The 24,956-nt window shown below is 57.8% G+C and overlaps 1 protein-coding gene across 1 annotated transcript in view; it reads right to left on the minus strand.

The window, feature by feature from the left end:
• Positions 1-4,744: 4,744 nt before the first annotated feature.
• SZT2 (SZT2 subunit of KICSTOR complex) overlaps positions 4,745-24,956 on the minus strand; it is a 39,096-nt gene continuing 18,884 nt past the window's right edge. The window contains exons 40-72 of the mRNA XM_038766053.1: positions 24,199-24,454; positions 22,999-23,098; positions 21,889-22,018; positions 21,487-21,639; positions 21,272-21,374; positions 20,964-21,069; positions 20,542-20,653; positions 20,012-20,130; positions 19,669-19,833; positions 18,979-19,063; positions 18,589-18,759; positions 18,114-18,263; positions 17,681-17,853; positions 17,306-17,472; positions 17,053-17,150; positions 16,036-16,168; positions 15,733-15,866; positions 15,464-15,561; positions 14,526-14,702; positions 14,113-14,392; positions 13,629-13,708; positions 13,358-13,468; positions 12,967-13,179; positions 12,728-12,838; positions 11,740-11,820; positions 10,575-10,649; positions 8,643-8,856; positions 8,049-8,244; positions 7,840-7,962; positions 7,317-7,725; positions 7,108-7,224; positions 6,096-6,164; positions 4,745-5,946 (exon numbers count right to left, since the gene is read on the minus strand). Of these exons, the coding sequence (XP_038621981.1) occupies positions 5,803-5,946; positions 6,096-6,164; positions 7,108-7,224; positions 7,317-7,725; positions 7,840-7,962; positions 8,049-8,244; positions 8,643-8,856; positions 10,575-10,649; positions 11,740-11,820; positions 12,728-12,838; positions 12,967-13,179; positions 13,358-13,468; positions 13,629-13,708; positions 14,113-14,392; positions 14,526-14,702; positions 15,464-15,561; positions 15,733-15,866; positions 16,036-16,168; positions 17,053-17,150; positions 17,306-17,472; positions 17,681-17,853; positions 18,114-18,263; positions 18,589-18,759; positions 18,979-19,063; positions 19,669-19,833; positions 20,012-20,130; positions 20,542-20,653; positions 20,964-21,069; positions 21,272-21,374; positions 21,487-21,639; positions 21,889-22,018; positions 22,999-23,098; positions 24,199-24,454 (4,853 nt within the window). The 3' untranslated portion in view covers positions 4,745-5,802. The remainder of the gene's footprint in view (positions 5,947-6,095; positions 6,165-7,107; positions 7,225-7,316; positions 7,726-7,839; positions 7,963-8,048; positions 8,245-8,642; positions 8,857-10,574; positions 10,650-11,739; positions 11,821-12,727; positions 12,839-12,966; positions 13,180-13,357; positions 13,469-13,628; positions 13,709-14,112; positions 14,393-14,525; positions 14,703-15,463; positions 15,562-15,732; positions 15,867-16,035; positions 16,169-17,052; positions 17,151-17,305; positions 17,473-17,680; positions 17,854-18,113; positions 18,264-18,588; positions 18,760-18,978; positions 19,064-19,668; positions 19,834-20,011; positions 20,131-20,541; positions 20,654-20,963; positions 21,070-21,271; positions 21,375-21,486; positions 21,640-21,888; positions 22,019-22,998; positions 23,099-24,198; positions 24,455-24,956) is intronic.

A 24,956-nucleotide genomic window follows, 5' to 3' on the forward strand; every position in this document is an offset into this window, starting at 1 on the left:
GCCCCGTCCCTATGCAGCAGACAAATGGCAGCAAACCTCGTGACTCCCAGGCCCGTGCCCCGTCCCTATGCCATACTGCTTATCTAGCGATGGTTATCGATTGATCTCTGCTATGTACTGAGCGCTCGCTTGCTTTGTGGAGAGCCCCGTACAAAACGTTCGGGAGGGTACACTACAACAGAGTTGGTAGATGGGATCCCTGTCCACAAGGAGTTTAGAGGAGAAGTTGGGCGTTAAAAACAGGTTATTGGATTGTTTTCATCACACCCCACAGACAAACGTTTTCAGTCAATGCCTGCCAATGACAAAGGAAAAAATCATCTTTAGGAGGCGTGAAGATGTAGCCATCTAGTCTCGGCTTGCTACCGCTTCAGCAGAAGCCTTTCGTTTTTGCCTCCTGATGGCTTCTGCTTAGTTACTCGGTTTTATGAAGAAAAATTGGATCTGGCACCTGCAGTATTGGGGAACATCCAGCTCCTCAATTTTCCTCGCTTTTGGGCCGCTACACATCTGCCATACACCCCCTGGCCTGGAATGCCCCCTCTCCCCACATCCACCAAGCTAGCTCTCTTCCTCCCTTCAAGTCCCTACTGAGAGCTCACCTCCTCCAGGAGGCCTTCCCACACTCAGCCCCCTCCTTCCTCTCCCCCTCCTCCCCCTCTCCGTACCTCCCGCCTTACCTCCTTCCCTTCCCCACAGCACCTGTATATATGTATATTTGTATGTACGTATTTATTACTCTATTTATTTTACTTGTACATATCTATTCTATTTATTTTATTTTGTTAATATGTTTTGTTTTGTTCTCTGTCACCCCCTTCTAGACTGTGAGCCCACTGTTGGGTAGGGACCGTCTCTATGTGTTGCCAACTTGGACTTCCCAAGCGCTTAGTACAGTGCTCTGCACACAGTAAGCGCTCAATAAATGCGATTGATTGATTGATCTAGAGACTGTCCCTACCCAACAACGGGCTCACAGTCTAGAAGGGGGAGACGGACAACAAAACAAAGCATGCGGACGGGTGTCAAGGCTTGCCCAAAGTCACACAGCCAACAAGTGGCGGAGCTGGGATTAGAACCCATGACCTCTGACTCCCAAGCCCGGGCTCTTTCCATTGAGCCACGCTGTTTCTGCCCCATAGTGTCACACTGTTCTCTGGCTCTGAGGAATTTGTGAGTTTTTCTGTTAGGTATCTATTGGTAGCAATAATAATAATAATGGCATTTGTTAAGCGCTTACTATGTGCAAAGCACTGTTCTAAGCGCTGGGGGGATACAAGGCGATCAGGTTGTCCCGCGTGGGGTTCACGGTCATCATCCCCATTTTACAGATGAGGCAACTGAAGCTCCAAGAAGTGACTTACCCAAGGTCACACAGCAGACATGTGGCAGAGGCAGGATTCGAACCCATGACTTCTGACTCCAAAGCCCGGGCTCTTTCCACTGAGCCACGCTGCTTCTCTGCTGTGCTGCTTCCCACAGCGATCAAATAATCGATGGCATTTCCTGAGCACTTTTCATTCATTCATTCAATCGTATTTATTGAGCGCTTACTGTGTGCAGAGCACTGGACTAAGCAATTGGGAGAATAGAATAGACCCAGTACCACACAGCTTAGTACAGTACTGCAGTCTTCTAGACTGGGAGCCCACTGTAGGGTAGGGACCGTCTCTATATGTTGCCAACTTGGACTTCCCAAGTGCTTAGTAGAGTGCTCTGCACACAGTAAGCGCTCAATAAATACGATTGATTGATTGATTGAGAACACAATACAGCTCAAGGAGCTCAACCCTCTCCAACTTTTCCAGAGAACTCAGTGCCCTGTTGGAAAGTGAGGCCTGTTAAGACACTGACGCCAGCTACCTGAGATGAGGATGCTGTGTGACTATGGGCAAGTCACTTCACTTCTCTGGGCCTCAGTTTCCTCATCTGGAAAATGGGGATTAAGACTGTGAGCCCCACGTGGGACAACCTGATCAATCAATCAATCGTATTTATTGAGTGCTTACTGTGTACAGAGCACTGTACTAAGCGCCTGGGAAGTACAAGTTGGCAACATATAGAGATGGTCCCTAACCAACAGTGGGCTCACAGTCTAGAAGGGGAAGACAGAGAACAAAACAAAACATATTAACCAAATAAAATAAATAGAATAGATATGTACAAGTAAGATAGAGTAATAAATACGTACAAACATATATACAGGGTAATATATACACCTGTTCACCTTGTATCCCCCCAGCGCTTAGAACAGTGCTTTGCACATAGTAAGCGCTTAACAAATACCATTATTATTATTATTATTATTATTATTATTATTATTATTATTATTATTACCTCTTGCGCTGCGAGAGCCCGCCTCACTTGGGAGTTGAGAGAATCAATGGGGCTCAACCTAGAGTTTCGGGGTCAAGGCTGAGTTTCACTCAGCTGTGTGGGGACCATAGAGAAGCAGCGTGGCTCAGTGGAAAGAGCCCGGGCTTGGGAGTCAGAGGTCATGGGTTCGAATTCCAGCTCCGCCACTTGTCAGCTGTGTGACCTTGGGCAAGTCATTTAACTTCTCTGTGCCTCAGTTACCTCATCTGGAAAATGGGGATTAAGACTGTGAGCCCCACGTGGGACAACCTGATCACCTTGTATCCCCCCACCGCCAGGGCTTAGAACAGTGCTTTGCACGTAGTAAGCGCTTAACAAATACCATCATTATTATTATTGTCAGCTGTGTGACCTTGGGCAAGTCACTTAACTTCTCTGAGCCTCGGTTACCTCATTTGTCAAATGAGGATGAAGACCGTGAGCTCCACGTGGGACAACCTGATCACCTTGTATCCCCCCCAGCACTTAGAACAGTGCTTTGCACGTAGTAAGCGCTTAACAAATACCATCATTATTATTATTGTCAGCTGTGTGACCTTGGGCAAGTCACTTAACTTCTCTGAGCCTCGGTTACCTCATCTGTCAAATGAGGATGAAGACAGTGAGCCCCCCGTGGGACAACCTGATCACCTTGTATCCCCCCCAGCGCTTAGACCAGTGCTTTGCACATAGTAAGCGCTTAACAAATACCATCATTATTATTATTATTATGACCTCTTGCCCTGCGAGAGCCCGCCTCACTTGGGAGTTGAGAGAATCAATGGGGCTCAACCTAGAGTTTCGGGGTCAAGGCTGAGTCTCACTCGGACCACCGAAAACCTCACAGCTGCCCCCACACCCATCCCACAGGTGACGGAAAGACGATGATAGAGTCTCTACCCTCAGTACACCCCTGAGGGCTTCCAACAGGGCACGACCCAGCGTTCAGAAGCCCAGAGCGGGCACAGACACACCGCCCAGCTTCAGCCTGCTTAGCCTAAATCCATGAGGTGGCTACAACAGGGCCCACAAGGCAGGGTCCGACAGAAATAGCGAGTGGATGGATGACAGATTAGCCTGGCACAAATTTACCGACTGAAATACAGACCCACACTTGCTTCTTCTCTGTACGAGCAAGGAACTCTTTCTTCTTTTGCCCTCTAGCGATACCGATCTGCAAAAACCCACCATTCATTCATTCAATCGTATTTATTGAGCGCTTAAGTGGGCACAGCACTGCACTAAGCGCTTGGGAAGTACAAGTTGGCAACATATAGAGATGGTCCCGACCCAACAGCGGGCTCACCAGAGTGAGGAGAGTCTCAGGAGGGAGAAGAAAAGCGCTGTTAAAAATTGTTGAGAAACTTAACTGGACGTCTCCAAACCCAGAGGGTTTACAAATGAGCAAAAATCTATCTCGGAAAGATGACCGAATTGGGGGCTTTTTCCTCCTGGTAGCAGCGATAAATCTCCCACCGACCTGATTCATTTATTCAATCGGATTTATCGAGCGCTTACTGTGTGCAGAGCCAGTCAGAGGTGGCCTTATCTGCCTCGTTGAGTCCATCCGGCACCCTGGGCTGGGCCAGAGAAAGGTTGGGTGATTTTCAGCCCAATCAATCAATCAATCGTATTTATTGAGCGCTTACTGTGTGCAGAGCACTGGACTAAGCACTTGGGAAGTACAAGTTGGCAACGTATAGAGACAGTCTAGAAGTCCACAGCCCAGATGAGATGCCATTGACATGTAGCTGTTCGGCCCCATGTATGCACCAGCATTGAGCACTTTTCCAAGAGGCGGCGTAAGGACTAGGGATCCAGCCCCCTCCCCAACTCCACCCAGATTCTGAGAGCAACACCTAGGTGCCCAAACCGTGTCTGTGGGGATGTTTTCCTCTCTTCCCGATTGTGCAGCGTCCTTGGCGGAACAAGGAGCGGGTGCAACCTGCTTATCTCCTCTCAATGCTTGGTGCGGGATAAGCCAACCAAGGCAGAGCTCCCGTCGCCCCGGGGGCCCGCAGTCACAGGTAGGGAAGAAGGGAAGGGCCGGTATCATAATTCCATTTTATGAATCAGTTCGCTGAGGCCCAGCCCGGAGAAGGGACTAGCCCTTAGTCACCCTACTAGCCCGTGACAAAGCCGGGACCAGAACACGGGATTCCTGCCTCCCACACGGGATCCCTGCCTCCTGGCTTCGCGTGGTGCTTGGCAGAGAGGAAGCCGTGAATAAATACCGTAACCGACCGCCTCCTGTTTTCCGTAACCGCCAACTCCCCTGAACCCCAGAGGGTTGGCCGTATGGCCACAGCTGCTCCCGGAGGCCCAGAGGGAATGTGAAACTGTCTACCAGGTGAGCAGTGGGAGGAAAAGTTCATTTAGCACATTCCAGTGAATTCAGGCCTTGTTTATTCCGATTTCTGTTCACCTCCAAGCCGGCCGCCCAGACTTTAGACTCAACCCCTCACGCATGAGGCCCCTTTTCATCTAGATTACCCGACATGGGGCCCAACGCCAGGTTCTCGGTCATGTTTTTGTGGTGCTCATCAGCGGGAACTGTCTCCAAGAGCTACGTCCCCGTTGACTGAGCACCTACTATGAGCGGAGCACTGTAATGCTTGCTTAAGAGAGTGAGATTAAAGTGGGAAACACGGTCCCTGCCTTGCCCTCAAAGAGCACAGTCACTCCACATCTCTTCTCCGGACAGGGCGGGAGAGTGATCTTAGGGTATGGAGACAGATTGGAGGCAGAATCGGGGTTAGGGCAGGCCGGGGCGCTGGGGCTGGGCCACTGGGAGGAGGACTAGACATCCATCTGAATTCCTTGTGGGAAATTCAGGCCTGCCCCCCGCCGCCGCCACTGTGAGTCACTCCCTCCTCTCCAGCCGCTAAGGAGCTGTGGCCAGGACAGGACCGGAGCCGGCAGAAGAACGTGCTTCACTTTATTTACAGAAACGGCCCTTCAGCTTTCTACATACTGTACAACCCTCCTGCCTCCCAGGCTGAGTCCCGTCGGCCTTCTGGCGCTTGGGTATCTCTGCGTGGGCGGTAAGGAGGAAGGGTAGACGGGTTGGGGGGAAGGCAGACCAGCCAAGCGGCTCCCACAGGTTACGGATGTATGGACAGACAGACAGCCAGCGGCCCATCATTCAGGGAGACGGTGGATGGAGGGATGACTGCTGTAGGCCACGGTGGGAACGGCAAACTCCCCGGTTCACACACAGGTAAAGGCCAGCTGGGCTCCCGTGATGCGACCGGCAGAGCCCCCCAACCCCCAGAGCCCGCGTCGTTTGGACGTAGCAGCTGCGGCTCGGTAGTCAGTCACCTGAGGAGCCCCGTTCCTATCCGGACCACCCCTCCTCTAATCGACCAGTCGGGGACCCGAGTCCGGGATGCAGCTGGGGAGGGGGACGGGGCGTTGAGGGGCGTAGGGCCGGGCCCGACCGCCCCCTCAGAGCAGGCCGGTCCAGAGGTTGAAGCAGGCCGTGTTGATGACGGACTCCAGGTGGTGGTAGGTGGAGACGAGCTGGGGCGGGGGGCTCTCGCTGTTCTGGGGCTGCACGGGGAAGGGCTCCCGGAATACAACTGTCAGGCTCTGGAGGGGAAGGGGTGCGTCACGGCCCGCCCTGAGGACCTCAGCTCCATCCCCGTGGTGAACCAAGCCAGTGAGCGCGTGTGGGAGAGTCACGGGGGCTCCCCCTCCTCCAGCCCCTCCGCCCCTTCCCGGCCCTCCTCGCCTCTCACCGTCTTCCCAGACTGCGAGTCCAGAAACACCAGCACGAAGCAGTCGGTGAACTTCTGATTCAGCACCACCTGTGACGACAGACGGACAGTGGGGCCTGGGGGACGGTGACCACGGGACCCAGGGAAGAGGACGAGGGGGTTCGCTAGTGGGCAGAGGTCCCAGGAAACCAGGGGGCGGGGTCACACTGGGGAAAGGATGGTGGTGAGAGGGGAGGGGGCTCCTGTCGGGGGACGGTGATGTGGGTCTTGGCAGATGGGAGCATTTCCTGTAGGTGCACACGCAATGGTGCACAAACCATCCACCATTCCCTCTCCTGGATATCCTCCTCATCCTCTGCAAGTAAATCACAACCCTCCCATCCTTCCAGATGCTACCGAACCACCCCGCCTCATCCAGGAAGCTTCCTCCAACTTGCCGCGGGCCCTGCTCCCTTTACACACTGAGTCAATGCCGGAGGGGTCGATTCACCATATCTGCTTGGGCCTCAGCCCTCCGTTTTCTCAGGTACAGAGACACATGTTTACGTTTAGTCAATGAAGGTTTAGGTCTGCTTTTCTGCACTCGCCTAGTCCCCCGACTTGCACCCCTCCTGAAAGGCGAGACATCTCTTCCGGTTCCTCTGGATGATTATGACGGCATTTGTTAAGTGCTTACTATGTGCGAAGCAAGTGCTGGGGTTGGGGGGGATACCAGGTGATACCAGGGTGGGGGGGGATACCAGGTGGGGTGTCCCACGTGGGGTTCACAGTCTTAATCCCCATTTGACAGATGAGGTCACTGAGGCACAGAGAAGTGAAGTGACTTGCCCAAAGTCACACAGCTGACAAGTGGCGAGGGTCGGGATTAGAATCCATGACCTGTGGCTCCCAAGCCCGGGCTCTTTCCACTGAGCCACGACACTTCTCTGGACCCCTTGGGCTAGCTATGGCCCCGGTCTGTATGGCCCGCAGGCACAGAGCGTCCAGGGAGAGGTTGGGGAATCAGCGGGGCTTCGGGGAGAGGGCCTCTCACCAGGTATTGGGTCGCGGAATCGACGCTCTGGAAATGCCGGCAGCTCTGGGGGAAGCGGCTGAGCAGGACTTTGATGAGGCTCTGGTACCAGGAGACAGTCATGGACAGGAAGCAGTCCTGGGGCGGGGTAGGGAGGAACCGGGATCAGCCAGCTGCAGCCCGGCGCCCCGCCGCCCCCACCACTCCCGGTTGGCCCCCCAGCCCCTCACCAACTGGGGGTCAATTTCGGCGATGGATTTGGCGTGCACGGCGCTCAACAGCTCCTCCAGCTCCGCCAGGGCCAGCCGTCCACCCAGCCGCAGCCGGTCGGGCCCAGCCGGCTCCAGCAGGAACAGGCGCTTCCAGAGCGTGTCCCGACGACAGTGACCCCCGGCCCTCTGCACCAGACGCCCCAGCAGCTCCCGGGCGGCCGCCACCTCCGCCGCCAAGGGCGGGAACAGCGGGGCCGTGGGCGCGGGCCCGGGTCGCGGGGACGGGCCAGCCCCCGCTGCCTCCCCGGAGCCACCGGCCGGTTCCGCTTCCAGGGGCGGGCGGGGCGGCCGGCGGAAACGGCGCATGTCAGCCGTCAGGCGGGGGAACAGCTCCCGCTGACTGGTTAGCACCACAAAGAACTGCAGCCTGCCGGGGGCAAACCAGAGCTGCGAGGGCGGCCACCTTCCCGCCCGCTGCCCGCCGTCAGGGTCCCTCCCGCTCCCCCACCCGCGGAGCCCGGGCCCCCTCTCAGCCCCTCACCGGAGCACGTGTCTCTCCGCCTCGCCCTGCTCCTCAAACGGGGCGGCGTTGTGACACACCAGGAGGGACACGTCGAAGTCATCGTGCAGGCGCAGCCCGTCCGGGTCCTGGTATGAACCCGAGCTGCGGGGCGGGCGGAGGCCACGGTCAGCGGGGAGCGGGCGGGAGAGGACGGGCAGCAGACCGGGGTCCCTCCGGGGCCCACCCACCTGTTCCAGACGGACACCAGGGCGTATTCGTTCTGCTCGGGGCCCGGTCCCCCTTTCTTGCCGTCACCCCCGCCGGCGGCCGTGGCCACCGGCCGGGCCATGCGCAGGGGCTTCATGGAGTAGGAGCTGGCGTGGTCGGCGATGTAGTTGTAGAGCTGGTGGGCAGCGATCAGCTGGGTGGGCAGCTCCATGGCCCCTGCAGAAGCGGGGTCACAGCGCGCCCGGGGTCACAGCGGCCCCAAGGCCTCCCCACCGGGGACCCCGGCCGGGACAGACCGGGCCGCCCAGTCTGGAGACCGAGGGATGGACGGGGTGATTTCTAAATCCCAGCTCTGCCAATTGTCAGCTGTGTGACTTTGGGCCAGTCACTTCACTTCTCTGTGCCTCAGTTCCCTCATCTGTAAAATGGGGATGAAGACTGTGAGCCCCCTTTATAACCTCCCCAGCGCTTACAACAGTGCTTTGCACGTAGTAAGCGCTTAACAAATGCCATCATCATTATTATTCTCATTATTAAAAGGCACCGGCGAAGCAACTCGAGGGCGTGTGGCTTTCCGCCCACCCTCCGCGCAACCAGCCCTCGCTCCCGCTGACCCTGGTAGACGTGGTTGCGGCCGAACTTGGGCCCGTCGGGGTGGTGGGCCAGGAAGTGGCGCAGGAAGCCGGTGAGGTGGTAGCCCTGGCGCAGGGCCATGTGGGAGCCCAGCACGTGCTGGTGGACCAGGCGCAGGTGGAAGTCGTAGCTGAAGGAGTGGACGTGCATGATGTCGCGAACCTTGTCACACTCCTCCGTGAACAGCATGGACAGCTGGGGGCGGGGGCCCGCAGGGGGTGGGAGAGGAAAGGCGGGGGCCGGTCACAACCTGACAGACGGTCCGGCCCGGGCTACGCCTCCAGGCCCAGCCCTTCGCCCCGCCGTAGCTTCAGAGCCTCGTTGAGGGAACGCCTCCTCCAGGAGGCCTCCCCAGACTAAGCCCCGCTTTCCCTCCTCTCCCACTCCCTTCCACATCACCCTGACTTGCCCCCTTGGCTCTTCCCCCCTTCCCAGCCCCGAATGATCGCCTTGTTCATTCATTCATTCAATCGTATTTATTGAACGCTGACTGTGTGCACAGCACTGGACTAAGCGCTTGGGAAGTACAAGTTGGCAACATATAGAGACGGTCCCTACCCAACAGCGGGCTCACAGTCTAGAAATACAGTCTTGTATTAGAGAAGCAGCGTGGCTCAGTGGAAAGAGCCTGGGCTTTGGCGTCAGAGGGCATGGGTTCAAATCCCGGCTCTGCCAACTGTCGGCTGTGTGACTTTGAGGCAGTCACTTCACTTCTCTGGGCCTCAGTTACCTCATCCGGAAAATGGGGATGAAGACTGGGAGCCACCCGTGGGACAACCTGGTCACCTTGTAACCTCCCCAGTGCTTAGAACAGGGCTTTGCACATAATAAACGCTTAATAAATCCCATTATTATTATTATTCCCCCAGCGCTTAGAACAGTGCTTTGCACATAATAAGCTCATAATAAATGTCATCATTATTATTATTATTATTACTATTCCCCCAGCGCTTAGAACAGTGCTTTGCACATAATAAGCGCTTAATACCATTATTATTATTATTCCCCCAGCACTTAGAACAGTGCTCCACACATAGTAAGCACCTAACAAATGCCATTATTATTATCATTGTTATTATTATCTACAATTTTATTTATTTGGATTGATGTCCGCCTCCCCGCCTCTAGGCTGTGAGCTCCATGTGGGCAGGGAATGTCACTGTTTATTGTTTTGTCGTACTCTCCTGAGTGCTCAGTAAAGTATTCTGCACACAGTAAGCACTTAATAAATGATTGACTGAATGAATGAATCCAATGCTCCATAATAATAATAATGATGATGGTATTTGTTCATTCATTCATTCATTCAATCATATTTATTGAGCGCTTACTGTGTGCAGAGCACTGGACTAAGCGCTTGGGAAGTCCAAGTTGGCAACATATAGAGACGGTCCCTACCCAACAGTGGGCTCACAGTCTAGTAGGGCTTTCTATGTGCAAAGCACTGTTCTAAGCACTGGGGAGGTTACAAGGTGATCAGGTTGTCCCACGGGGGGCTCACAGTTTTAATCCTCATTTTCCAGATGAAGTCACTGAGCCTTCTAAACTGCGAGCCCGTTGTTGGGCAGGGACCGCCTCTATATGTTGCCAACTTGGACTTCCCCAAACGCTTAGTCCAGTGCTCTGCACACAGTAAGCGCTCAATAAATACGATTGAATGAATGAATGAGGCCCAGAGAAGTGAAGTGACTGGGCCAAAGTCACCCAGCTGACAGCTGGCAGAGCCGGGATGTGAACCTGTGACTCCAAAGCCCGGGCTCTTTCCACTGAGCCACGCTGCTTCTCATCCAACACCCCAGCCAATACCCCACTAGCCCCAACGTCAGTGAAGATACCGCGATGCCCAACTCCTGCCCTCTGCCTCCTTCCCCACCAGAGAGTGCGACCTCGCTGGACCGGCCCCGCCCCGGTACCTGGGAGTTGACCGACTGCCCCATGGGGATGCGGGAACACTCCAGCGCGTACTGCTTCACGCACAAGTAGCAGCCCTGAAGGGAAAGATGCCAGTCATTCATTCATTCAATCATATTTACTGAGCACTTACTGTGTGCAGAGCACTGTACTAACAATAATAATAATGATGACAGTATTTGTTAAGCGCTTACTATGTGCCAAGCACTGTTCTAAGCACTGGGGAAGATACAAGGTAATCAGGTTGTCCCACATGGGGGTCACAGTCTTAAGGGAGAAGCAGTGTGGCTCAGTGGAAAGAGCCCGGGCCTTTAAGCTCTTGGGAAGTCCAAGTTGGCAACATCTAGAGAAGGTCCCTACCCAACAGCGGGCTCACAGTCTAGAAGGGGGAGACAGACGACAAAACAAAACATCTTAACAAAATAGAATAAATATGTACAAGTAAGAGTAATAAATATGTACAAACATATATACATATATACAGGTAATAATCATGGTATTTGTTAAGCGCTTCCTATGTGCAAAGCACTGTTCTAAGCGCTGGAGGGATACAAGGTGATCAGGTTGTCCCACGGGGGGCTCACAGTCTTCATCCTCATTGTACAGATGAGGGAACGGAGGCCTAGAGACAGATACTCTATTTATTTTACTTGTACATATTCTATTTATTTTATTTTGTTAATATGTTTTGTTTTGTTCTCTGTCTCCCCCTTCTAGACTGTGAGCCCGCTGTTGGGTAGGGACCGTCTCTATAGGTTGCCAACTTGTACTTCCCAAGCGCTTAGTACAGTGCTCTGCACACAGTAAGCGCTCAAGGAATATGTTTGAATGCATGAATGCATGGAATGAAGTGACTTATAATGGCATTTATTAAGTGCTTACTATGTGGAAAGCACTATTCTAAGTGCTGGGGAGGTTACAAAGTGATCAGATTGTCCCACGGGGGGTTCACACTCTTAATCCCCATTTTACAGATGAGGGAACTGAGGCCCAGAGAAGTGAAGTGACTTGCCCAAAGTCACACAGCTGACAATTGGCGGAGCCAGGATTGGAATCCAGAGCCAAGTCAGAGGCGGGTGGAGCCGTGCTCCTAGGAGGGAGGGACAGAGGAGGAGGAGGATGGGGAGAGGGTAAGGTCTGGATGCCCTTGGGACAGCTGGCCCCAACCTGGAAAGTCAGCTCCATGAGGACAATCCCCCCGGGCAGGGCACGCTGCAGATGGTACGTGGTCACCTGTGAGCTGGAACCCTGCAAGGGAAAGACACGGGGGATCAGGGAGAACATATTTACTATATTTACATATAAATAGAGTAATAAATATGTACAAACACACATGCATATATACAGGTAATAATGATGGTATTTGTTAAGTGCTTACTATGTGCAAAGCACTGTTCTAAGCGCTGGGGGGATATAAGGTGATCAGGTTGTCCCATGTGGGGCTCACAGTCTTAGGGACTGTCTCTATATGTTGCCAACTTGTACTTCCCAAGCGCTTAGTACAGTGCTCTGCACACAGTAAGTGCTCAATAAATACGATTGATTGATTGATTAATCCCCTTGTCCCCTTATCCTCTTGTACATATTTACTATTCTATTTATTTTATTAATATGTTTTGTCTCATTGTCCGTCTCCCCCTTCTAGACTGTGAGCCCGCTGTTGGGTAGGGACCATCTCTAGATGTTGCCGACTTGTACTTCCCAAGCACTCAGTACAGTGCTCTGCACACAGTAAGCGCTCAGTAAATATGACTGAACGAACGATTGAACGGAGAAGGGCCCAGAGAGGAACAGGAGGCTGGGAGGGGAAGAGGGGCAGGGGGAGGTGGGGAGCGCCCAGACTCATTCATTCATTCGTTCAATCGTATTTATTGAGCGCTGGATTAAGCGTTGGGAAGTCCAAGTCGGCAACATATAGAGACGGTCCCTACCCAACAGTACGCTCACAGTCTAGAAGGGGGAGACAGAGAACAAAACATTTTAACAAAATAAAATAAACTGAATAAATATGTACAAATAAAACAAATAAATAAATAGATCAGAGCGATCTACTCCGTCCACCGTCCGGCCCCTCGCCCTCCCCCGTGCCCCAGGCAACATCGGTCCAGCCGCCCCGCTATGGGGCCGGGGCGGAGGCCCCAGAGTCCTCACTCACCTTGGGGCTGCCGTCGGCCTTGAGCTTGGGACAGGAGAAGGAGCCCCGGCCCTCGGTGCCCAGCACGGCCAGTGTCCGGAGCCGGCCGCCGCCGCTACAACAACACATGGGCTGGGCTGAGGGCCGGCGTGGATGGTCCCGGGTGGCGGGGAACAAGGGAACCAAGCCTGCCCCGGCCCACCCGCTCCCGCCCAGCCTGGACGACGGGACGGTGGGCGTGGGGCTCTGACCTGCGGGGCGGCGAGGGGGGGTCGGAGCTGAACCAGGATGAAGCCCATGCTCTGCAGGTACTGCACGTACTGCAGCAGGAAGGCCGAGCTCAGCTCCCGCAGCCAGGGCTCCGTCCCCGCGGCGCGGGCCCCGGGACAGGGGGGCGGGTCCCCCGACTCGCAGCTCTGGCTCCGTTCGCGGCCGCTCCCTCCGCTGCCGGAGTCACTGGAACGGTGGCGTCGCTGTGAGAGTTGGGGGGGGCGTCGGCCGGTCACGGGGCACGCCCCCGTCCCGTCCTCCCCCTCTCCGGCAGGTCCTTGGGGTGGTGGGGTGGGAAAGGGAGGACCAACCCAGATTTGGCGCCTCTCTGTCCCCCACAGGCCCCCTGCCACCCCCCACCCCGGTGCCACCCCAACTCACCTTTCCCTCGGGGGGTCCGTGCTGCCGGGCGGCGGCGGGGTCGAAGAGCAGGGCGGTGGCACAATAGTGCACCAGGCGGGATGACTGCTTCAGCGTCTCCAGCTCCCCGGCCTGCGACGGACATCAAGATAGGGAGACGGGCCATCCCGAGGCAGCCCACCCACCCCCGCCGCCCCCCTCCAGCCGAGGTCTGAGGAGGGCACGGCCCTGCCCCGGGGAGGGATCGGCTGGGCCCCGAGCCCCGTGCCCTCTGCGCCCCCGCCGCGCTCACACTGATGGGCATGTTGGACTGGGCGGAACGCTGCTGCCACGTGACAAACAGGTTCTCCATCTTCATCTGCCGCTCGAGCTCTGCGGGGATGAGGGGGGTGGGATTTCTACATATATTCGATTTCTTTCCTTTGTACATATCTAGACCGTGAGCCCGCTGCTGGGTAGGGACCGTCTCTATATATTGCCAACATGTACTTCCCAAGTGCTCAGTACAGTGCTCCGCACACAGTAAGCGCTCAATACGATTGAATGATTGAATGAATGAATTTACTTTATTAACGATGAAGACGGTTCAGACCGTCTCGATATGTTACCATTCTGTACTTCCCAAGCGCTTAGTCCAGTGCTGTGCACACAGTAAGCGCTCAATAAATACGATCGAATGAATGAATGGGATCCCTGACTCCCAGAGGGTCCCCCCAACACCAGCCCTTCCCCTCGGCCCCCCTCCCCTCGCTACTCCGGGCAGCCCCGACCCCCACCTCGGCGCTCAGAGCTCTTGATCTCCAGGAACTGGTTGCCGTGGTGCGTGACGGGATCGGGGGGCCCGGCCTCGGGGCCGGGGAGCGGGAGGCTGGACCGGGCGGCCGCGATGTCCCTCAGGGCCTCGTCGAAGGGCAGCGCATCCTGGGGGAGCAAGGCTGGCGGGGGCCCCCCGCGGGCGGAGCCGCCAGGCCGACCTGACTCCCGGCTCGGGGGTGGCCCGGCGCTGCGGATCAACGCCTCCGCCTCCAGGGATGGGGTCAGGAACGGGTTCGGTTCCTGGAATGAGGCGAGCCCCCACATCAGGCCCGGGGTCCGACCCTCGAGGCCGGCGGGGAGGGAGGCTCAGGCGAGCCGCCTCAGTCTGGGGAAGACGGGGCGGGGCGGGGGGGTGTGGGGGGGGTCCCGCTACCTTGTCCTCGTGGCCGGCTGAGTCCAGGTGGCCGTAGTGATGGAAGAGGCCGAGCTTCTGGCTCAGCAGGCAGTGGACGAGGTGGCCGCGGGCGTTCTGCCACTGGACCAGGCGGCCCAGGTCCCGGGTCAGCGCCGCGCCCAGGTCTGCCGACCAGTTGTACATCAGCAGCTGCAGCTGGAGGGGGCACAGGGAGAAGGGGTCACCCCACCCCGCAGCCAGACGGACGATGGGTACGATGGCCCCGCACTCCTGGGCCAGGCTCCCCGGGTAATAATAATTGTAATAATAATAATAGCATTTATTAAAGCGCTTACTACGTGCAAAAGACTGTTCTAAGCGCTGAGGAGGTTACAAGTTGAGGAGGTTACAAGCCCACGGGGGGCTCACGGACTTAATCCCCATTTTCCAGATGAGGAAACTGAGGCCCAGAGAAGTGAAGTGACTTGCCCAAAGTCACCCAGCTGACAACTGGGGGAACCAGGATTTCATTCATTCATTCATTCAATCGCATTTATTGAGCGCTTACTGTGTGCAGAGCACCGGACTAAGCGCTTGGGAAGTACGAGTTGGCAACATATAGAGACGGTCCCTACCCAACAGCGGGCTCACAGTCTAGAACGGGGAGACAGAGAACAAAACAAAACATATTAACAAAATAAAAGAAAATAGAATAATAGAATAAATATGTACAAATAAAACAAATAAAATAATAAATACGTACAAACATATACATATATACAGGTGGTGTGGGGAGGGGAAGGAGGTAAGACGGGGGGATGGGGAGGAGGGGGAGAGGAAAGAGGGGGCTCAGTCTGGGAAGGCCTCCTGGAGGAGGTGAGCTCTCAGTAGGGCTTTGAAGGGAAGGGATTTGAACCCATGACCTCTGACTCCAAAGCCCGGGCTCTTTCCACTGAGCCACGCTGCTTCTCTGTTACCTTCCTGTCGGTGACGCGCAGCAGCAGGAACCTCTGGCGGGGGGCGTCCTGCCCCGGGCCCGCTCCCCACGGCTCGAACCGCTGCATCGCCTTGGGGGCTGTAGGGAGCAGGGTGTCACCGGCCCCGGGGTCGCCCCGTAGGCCGAAAGCCCTCCGGACCCGATTCCGGTGCCCCTCCGGGGCTGCGGGTCGAGGCGGAGGGCGAGGGACCGCCGGGCCCCCCGGAAACCTCCTCCCACACCCCTTCTCTCTCCCCGATCCTCCCTCACCCTGCTGCTGCGTCGGGTTGCGCCACTGGGGAAAACTGCGCCCCAGAAGGAGGAGTTGCTGCTCCGCCGCGGGCCGGGGGGGTGGGCGCAGCTGCCCTAGGGAGCGGGGGGCGAAGGTCACGGGCTCCTGACCGCTGACGGCGGGGAGGAAGAGGACCAAGGTCAGTGGAGGCCGGAGCCCCCCTCTCTCCCGGCCCCCCCGGAAAGGCCTCCTCCGGGCCGGTAGTCAACACACCCGCCCCCAACTCACACACACCCGAACTCCCCCGGACCCGAGCCAGCCCACCCCCGGCCGCTCCTCACGGAAGGCGCTGGAAAACGCGGACACTGGTGTCGGGGGCCAGGGAGGTGATCAGGCCACTGAGCTCCGACAGGACGGACGGCAGAAGGAACCGGGAGACCATCTCGGCTGCGCTGCCGAGGACGGAAGGGCAACCTGGGGGGAGGGAGCCGAGGTCAGGGGGCGGGGGGCGGCCGCGGGCCCGGCCGTGCTTAGGGCCTGGGAGTGTGATGGAGAAGGCTGAGGAACGGGGGGGGTCGGGGCAGGGGGCCGTTTGGCGACGTTACGGCCGTGGCGTGGCTAGTGGACGGAGCCCGGGCCCGAGAGACTGAAAACCCCGGTTTTAATCCCGGCTCCGCCACTTGTCAGCTGTGTGACCCTGGGCAAGTCACTTCCCTCCTCTACGCCTCAGTTACTTCATCTATAAAATGGGGATGAAGACTGAAGACGTGGGGCAACCTAATTACCTTGGACCTACCCCAGCGCTTAGAACGGTGCTTGGCACACAGTAAGCGCTTAACAAATACCAACATTATTATTATTATTATTATAACATGGGGACCTGTTCTCCTGCCATCTTGGACCATGAGCACCATACGGGGCAGAGAAGGTGCCTGACCTAATTGTCTTGTATTTACCACAAGGTTTAGCACAATACTGGGCCCCTAGAAGACGCTGCACAAATACCACCGTCCCTATTTGTGCACCGAGGATAATAATGATGGCATTTATTAAGCGCTTACTTTGTGCAAAGCACTGTTCTAAGCGCAGGGGGGGATACAAGGTGATCAGGTTGTCCCACATGGGGCTCCCAGTCTTCATCCCCATTTTCCAGATGAGGGGACTGAGGCCCAGGAAGTGAAGTGACTTGCCCAAAGTCACACAGCTGACAATTGGTGGAGCCGGGATTTGAACCCCTGACCTCTGACTCCAAAGCCCGGGCTCTTTCCACTGATGTCCTGGGAAAAGTTCCCGCTTTTTGGGGGGGCCTCCAGAACAAGAATCTCAGAAGTGAAAGGTCAGGGAATAAGGAGCCTCACCCAAGCGAGCCATGAATTCCATCCAGCGCTGGGCCGTCTGGGCGTAAAGGGGGTGCAGGGTCCCCACCTCTCCCTCTTCCAGCTGCACACCCCGGCGCCTGAGGGAACACGGGTGGTAGAGGACGAGTCTGGGGGCAACAAGTCCGTCACGGGAGAGGGGTCGGTTGAGGCGGCAGGTAGAGGGCAGGGCAAGTCAAGCCAGGCAGGAGGGCAGTGGTCCCAGGAAAGGCCCGGGGGGCCCGCTTAAGCACACCTCTGTCCCTGGGCACCCAGATCCGGGGGCGCCGCCCGCTCCTGCCCCGCGGCGGGGCGGACGTTCTCCGTCTTGTGGCGCCTCCGGCTGCGGCTCTCCTCCGGACGTTCCAGGACGATGTCGTCGGTCGTCTTGGGGGAGCCGGGGTCCCCGGACTCGGCTTTGCTCTGAGGTGGGGAGCCAGGAGCACGGGGTGGGGTGGAGTTGGGGCCGGTGGGAGCCAAAATTGGGGGAGCGGGGCGGAGGGCCGAGGCTAGGCCCTCACTGCCCAACATTCAGGCCACCTCGGGGAAGGGTTTGCCGCCACCCACCAGCCCGCCAAGCACCCGCCAGACCTGGGTCTCCCATCCAGTTTCCAGTAGCCCCCCGCCTTACCAGCATGTCCCAAAAGCTCCTCCGGCCCATTCGGCTGGTGGGGGTGACGGGCTCCCCGGGGGGTGGAGCAGGGGGCGGGGTTGCCGGGAAGGGCAGGGGGCCGGGACTGGCCGGGCCAGACCCCTTCGGACCCGGTCCCTGCGTCTCAGGTGCCGCCGGCTTCTTCTGGCTCCCTGCGGGTGCGGTCGACCTAAGCACAGCGGCCCCTGACTCTTCCCATGGCCCGCGTCACCTGCCGGACCCGGGGGCCCCTTGCCTCCTCTTCCTTCTCCATCCTCCCACCAGCACAGGCAGGGGCATGGGGACGGAGATGAGAAGATGACGGGATGGAGGGGGGATCCTGAGTGCGGGTGCAATTCCTGGATGGACCCACAGTGGACTGGGGCCGGGGGCTGGCTGGGGCAGAGGGTGGGGTGGAGGGGGAGACTGGTACCGTCGACAGCCAGAGGGCTGGGCAGCACCCTGAGCTCGGTCACGGCGTCGGCCAGGCCATGCCTCACGGCACCCCGCAGTCTCTCTGCCAGCTGCAAGGGGCTGATGTGCCCTTTCTCCCAGATGTCCAGCCGGAGCCGGGGGCCGGGGCCTGGGGAAGGGGTGGGAGAGGGAGAGGGTGGAGGGTCAGTGGGGAGGAGAGGGCGTAGGGCAGCTCAACCCCCCACTACACCCCAAGTTTCCCCTGGCCCAGTTCCGCCCTGGCCTGGGCCCCCGCTGGGTGGATTGGCGCCGGACACTGCCAGAGCCCGGCCAGGAATCCCAGCTGCGCTCCATGCCCGCGCCCTCTGCCCAGGGTCTGTCCCCTACCCTCTGGGCATGTGCTGGACAGGGCCGGCCTGGGTGGGGGGCGGGGGGGGCGGCCGGGGCCAAGCAGAGCCCCTCAGGCAGCCTCCCGGCCCCAGGGCAGTGCCCACCTGCGGCTGGGTCCGAGGGGACGGAGCAGCGGGTGACACCGGTCAGACTCTCAAACTCGTCCTCCCGCGGCAGGTCCGGAAGGCCGCCAGGAGTCGTCGGGGGGACCCAGAGTGTCAGCGAGATGGGGGCTCCTCCCTCATCCACGAAGGACAGGGCGATACAGGCTACTCCTGGGCCCGGGCAAAGAGCCCAGAGTGGCGTAGTTAGGCCAGAGGGGCAGCGCGATGCCAGCCTCTTGCCCAAGATGCCCTCCAGCCTTGGCCTCTTCCCCACCTGTGCCCCATCAGCAGCCTTCCCTCCCGCCCTCCCTTGAAACTCCCCACCCCCTCCCGCTCCCCTCTGGGCAATCCCCCGGTCCCCAAGGGCGTGCCCACCCGACGAGGTCTTACCTTTCCCCCCGGTGCCCTGGCCCCCCGGCTTGTTGTACAGGTAGATGTCCAGATCCGGGTGGTTGCTATGCGTGTGGAAGGGATGCTGGCGGCACGGAAAGGGAAGGTAGAGAGGGTTGGAAGAAGGAAGGCGATGAGGAAAAATGGTGGTGGGGGCAGGGAGCGAGTGAACAGTGCCATTGGGGGCATCCCCCAGAGGATGCTCTCGTGGGGCTGGGGGTGCCCGCTGGAGTGACCCCCCAGGAAGACGAGGCTGAGCCACCCAGGGTGGAGGCTGAGAGAAAGAGGAGCCCGCGGCAAGGACGGGCTGGGACGAATAATAATAATAATAATAAAGGCATTTATTAAGCGCTTACTATGTGCAAAGCACTGTTCTAAGAACTGGGGTAGATACAAGGTAATCAAGTCGTCCCACGTGGGGCTCACAGACTTAATCCCCATTTTCCAGATGAGGTAACTGAGGCCCAGGGAAGTGAAATGACTTGCCCAAAGCCACACAGCTGATAAGTGGCGGAGCCGGGACTTTAACCCATGACCTCTGACTCCAAAGCCCGGGCTCTTTCCACTGAGCCACGCTGCTTCTCTACGAGGAGGTCAGGGCAATTCCAGGGCCCCTACAGGAGAAACAGAGGCCCGTCCCCTGCGGCAGGGCCCGGTGAGGAGCGCTGGCCGGTCCGGCGAGGGGCTCACCTGGAAGTGGTGCTGGCCGTCGCTGTCCGTGTACTTGGGCGTGTGCAGGAAGCTGAGCAGGTTCTGGCGCAGGTAGCAAGCGACGGCGGGGAGCCCGGCCCAGCAGGAAGCCGGCAGCGCCAGGTACAGCACCTCCGACGGTGGGCTCCCGGGGGGCTGGATGAACTGCCGGGGGAAAGGGGGCCGTCACCCGGGGGATGGGGCCGGCCTCTCCGGACCAGCTCCAATTCCGTGGGCACGCTCTCCCCAGTTCGGGCTCCCGCTCCGAGGAAGGCTCGGTGGGGATCCCTTCCGGCCGGTCTGGGAGGCGGCAGGGGAGCGAGAGGGACCCGCGGGGCCCCACCTCCACGTCGGCCGGCGTCAGCTTGCAGTTGCGCACGAGCATGACCGTGATGATGTCCAGGGTGGCCTCGTCCAGCCGCCGCCGCAGAGCCCGCACCAGCTCCTCCGTGATTTCGGGACCTGGGCGCCGGCAGACGACAGGCGTTGCCACGGACGGTGGCGGGCCGGGGGTCGTGGGGGACGTACAGACAGAGGACCACAAGGACGGATGGACAGCGGGGTTGGGGGTGAATGGAGAGGGGAAGACCCTGAAGATAGGGAAGCTGGGGACCCTTCCCTCGTCCCCTCACACCTGCTTTACGTGTGAAAGCCCTGGCCGAGGGGAGGCGAGACCCCCTCCCACAGTCGGCTCCCATCCTCTGCAGCTCCCAAGAGGGCCGGCCCTCAAACTCGGGCAGCGAGAGCCCCGGGGGCCGAGGTCTCAGGCTGCCCCAAGCCTCTGTACCCAACTCGGCTCGGCAGCGTTGAAGTTTCCCAGGCGACGGCTAGCCGGTCCCTCCTCCCTCCCTCCGTCCATCCGTCCACGCTCACCAGCCTGCCCCACTCCGTGCACCAGCAGCTGGATGTGTCTGTCCACCTGGCCCACGGGGCGCGTGGCATCAGAACCGCGGGGCGAGGGCCCGTCCGTTACAGAGCGACAGTCCTAGAGAGACAAGGGTGGCGGGGGCCACCGGGCGGGCACCGTCAAGACTCGGGCCCGTAGGCACGGGGGGAGGCCTTCTGGGACTCTCGCGTCACTTACTGAGGGCATGGGAGGGAGGAAGGCGAAAGAAGGGAGGGAAAGAGGGAGAGAGGTCGGCAGGAAAAGGAGGGGAGGAACCGCCCCGTCAACCCAGTCTGCTCAGGGGAGGTTTGGGCAAGCGTGGCGGGGCTGCCCCCGGAAGACGCCCACAGGGCCCAGGGCCCACCCAGATCTGAGCCCTACTGGAAGGTGTAAAAGGGGTCACACTTGCCAGGGGCTTCTCGGGGCAGATGGGCTCCTGACTACGGGCCAGGGCTAGAGATGGGGCGGGGGCGTCCGGGTCCCAGGGCTTGCCGCTGCACGACGTCTCGGAGAGGCTGTGGGGGGACAGGGGGATTAGAGATGGCCTGGGCTACGGGGCTGGAGGCCACAGAAGGAGTTCCCGACCAGGTCTCAGCCGGTTTGGAGCCTGAATTCTCCACAAGCTGCCTCCAGACAGCAGCAAGTTAACCTCCTCCCAGCCCCCAAATGTATCCCGAGGCGGACGGTCCACCTCGCCACCCTCCCCGTCCTACCCACCGCAGGTAGTAGACGGCCTGGGTGGCCCGCTCCTGATAGACGAACATATTCTTCCTGTTGACCACCGAGAAGGCGTTGAGCACCGAGCGCAGGGCCTGAATGGCTGCAAGACACAGGGGCGCGTGTCACCCGGGGCGGGGGGTCACGGGGAAGAGGCGGGGAGAGAGTCAGGGTGGGAGGGGAAGGTTCCGGGTCTGCCCCGCCGCCCCACGTACCCCGCGACACCCCCATGTTGGGGCCCATCTTCAGCCGGGAGTGGACGCGGATCACGGTGGCCCAGACGACGGCGCAGGAGAAGTGGCCCGGGACGAACTGCATGGTGGCAGCTAGGTAGGCCCGGGGCTGGCAGCTCTCGTCCGCTGCGTCGTCTGCCGTGGGCGGGCGGACAGATGGTCGGGTGCCGGCTCGGACCCCGCCTGGGACAGACGCTGCCCCTCTCCCTCTAACCCTCCCTGGGCACGGGACCCACCCCCTTCGGACTTGGCTCGGGGAGGGGCGGTACTGGGGGGATCCAGCGGGGGGTGGCAGGGACGGGGAAGGCCGGGTACGGGCCCGCTTGTGAAACGGAAAGTCGGGGAGCGGGGCTGGGGGGGGGGGGGTCCGGCCGCTGCCCGCACCGTCGCTGGTCAGCAGAGCCCTCTGGCGCGAGTGGAAGGGGGCCTCGCTGCGCCACAGATCCTCTTCGCTCTCAGCTACGAGCAGCGAGTTGCACACGTGGCTGTCGTGCAGGTCCTGCAGCAGCAGGCGCTGTACGGGTGGAGATGAGAGAAGAGGAAGAAGAGGAGGAAGAAGAGGAGGAGGAAGAGGAGGAAGAGGAAGAAGAAGAAGAAAAAGAAGAAGAAGAAGAACAAGAACAAGAAGAACAAGAACAAGAAGAACAAGAAGAAGAAAGAAGAAGGAGAAGAAAAAGAAAAGAAGAAGAAAGAAGGAAGAAAAAGAAGAAAAAAAGGAGAAAGAAGGAAGGAGGAGGAGGAGCAAAAGAAAAGAAGAAGAAAGAAGAAAAAAGAAAAGGAGGAAGAAGAAGGGAGGAGGAGAACAAGAACAAGAAGATGAAGAACAAGAACAAGAAGCCCCTTTCTTCCTCTCCCCCTCCCCATCCTACCTCCTTCCCCTCTCCACAGCACTTGTATATATGTTTGTACAGACTTACTCCTCTATTTATTTCACTTGTACATATTTACATATTCTATTTATTTTATTTTGTTAATATGTTTTGTTTTGTTGTCCATCTCCCCCTTCTAGACTGTGAGCCCACTGTTGGGGAGGGACCGTCTCTATATGTTGCCAACTTGTACTTCCCAAGCGCTTAGTCCAGTGCTCTGCACACAGTAAGTGCTCAATAAATCTGATTGAATGAATGAATGATGGCATTTATTAAGCGCTTGCTATGTGCAAAGCACTGTTCTAAGCGCCGGGGAGGTTACAAGGTGATCAGGTGGTCCCATGGGGGGCTCACAGTCTTCACCCCCATTTTACAGATGAGGGAAGTGAGCCACAGAGGACTCAAGTGACTTGCCCGAAGTCACCCAGCTGACAATTGGTGGAGCCGGGATTTGAACCCACGACCTCTGACTCCAAAGCCCGGGCTCTTTCCACTGAGCCACGCCGCTGGGGGTGGAGGGGCGCCTTCTCCCTCTCCCGGTCCACCCCCTTCAGCCCAGCCCAGTGGTCCTCTGGCCACCCTCCCCGACCCCAAGACTCACGTGGCCCGAGGGGCCGTGGCTCACCTGGTTCACCTCCCGGCAGATCTCCCCGATTTTCCTCACCAGGAGCTGCTGGAGCCGCCAACACTCAGCTCCCGGACCCTCTTCTTCCCGGCTCAGGCTCCTGGCCGGGGGACACGTGGTGCTCAGGCAGGGTACACGCAGGACACTATTACTTGTACGTATTTATATTTACTATTCTATTTAGTTTGTTAGCAATGTGCATATAGCTTTACTTCTAATTGTTCTGACGATTTTGACACCTGTCTACGTGTTTCGTTTTGTTGTCTGTCTCCCCCTTCTAGACTGTGAGCCCGCTGGTGGGTAGGGACTGTCTCTAGATGTTGCCAACGCTTAGTCCAGTGCTCTGCACACAGTGAGCGCTCAATAAATACGATTGAATGAATGAAAGTGGGGTCTGGGGGGGTTACAGGAGGGGACAGGTATTATTAATATTCCCTGGGCCTCAGTGACCTCATCTGTAAACTGGGGATGAAGACTGTGAGCCCTCCGTGGGACAATCTGATCCCCTTGTAACCTCCCCAGCGCTTAGAACAGTGTTTTGCACATAGTAAGTGCTTAACAAATACCCTTATTATTATTATTCTCTGGGCCTCAGTGACCTCGTCTGTAAAATGGGGATGAAGACTGTGAGCCCCCCGTGGGACAATCTGATCACCTTGTAACCTCCCCAGCGCTTAGAACAGTGCCTTGCACATAGTAAGCGCTTAACAAATACCCTTATTATTATTATTCTCTGGGCCTCAGTTCCCTCATCTGTACATTGGCAGTGGCTACTTCTTCGTGACCAATTTTGTTAATATGTTTTGTTTTCTCGTCTGTCTCCCCCTTCTAGACTGTGCGCCCGTTGGGTAGGGACCGTCTCTATATGTTGCCGACTTGTACTTCCCAAGCGCTTAGTACAGTGCTCTGCACACAGTAAGTGCTCAATAAATACGATTGAATGAATGATTGGGGATGAAGACTGTGAGCCCCCCGTGGGACAATCTGATCACCTTGTAACCTCCCCAGCGCTTAGAACAGTGCTTTGCACATAATAAGCGCTTAATAAATACCATTATTATTATTACTATGGAGGTGGGGGGTCCGGGGAGGGGAATGAGAGAGTTTCAGGCAAGTTTAAGACTCCCCCCGGCACCTCCCTCATAACCCCTAATATTTCTCCAGTGCCTTCACCAGCCCCCTGCCCTGCGAGCCCCTCACCGTGCGTGGGCGTACAGCTCCACCCGATCCTGCAGAACCTGGATAATGAGCCAGAACTCGGGCAGGAGCTGTGGCGGGGGACGCTCTTTCGACCTCGGGGAGGTCCCCGGGCCAGGGGGACCGCAAACGGGGGAGGTTTCTCCCGGCTGCGGTCCCGGGGATTCCGGTGCCCTCGACCCCGGCGGGTCCCCCAGTTCCTCCAGGGCTAGCGGTGGCCCTTCGCTTTCGGCGTCGCTGCTGCTGCCACCGTCGTAACCTGGGAGAAATCCGGCACTCAACTCCCGGCTTAGCCGGGGCCCGGCCCCAGCCCCCAGCCCCGACCCCCGGTTCCGAATCCCCGGCTTCAAATCCCAGCCTCGGCCCCAAACCCCAGTCCCTGGCCCCAAATAGCAATAATAACTTTAACAATAACAATAGTAATTGTGGAACAGTGCCAAGCACTGTTCTAAACATTAGGGTAGAGACGAGGCAATCAGTCCTTGTCCCTGATGGGGCTCACGGTCTTTATCCCCATTTTGCAGATGAAGTAACTGAGGCACAGAGAAGTGACTCACCCAAGGTCACCCGGCAGATACATAATAATAATAATGATGATGGCATTTATTAAGCGCTTACTATGTACAAAGCACTGTTCTAAGCACTGGGGAGGTTATAAGGTGATCAGGGTGTCCCATGGGGGGTTCACAGTCTTAATCCCCATTTTCCAGATGAGGTAACTGAGGCCCAGAGAAGTGAAGTGACTTGTCCAAAGTCACACA

The sequence above is a fragment of the Tachyglossus aculeatus genome, chromosome 24, assembly GCF_015852505.1.
Source record: "Tachyglossus aculeatus isolate mTacAcu1 chromosome 24, mTacAcu1.pri, whole genome shotgun sequence".
Classification (NCBI taxonomy): domain Eukaryota; kingdom Metazoa; phylum Chordata; class Mammalia; order Monotremata; family Tachyglossidae; genus Tachyglossus; species Tachyglossus aculeatus.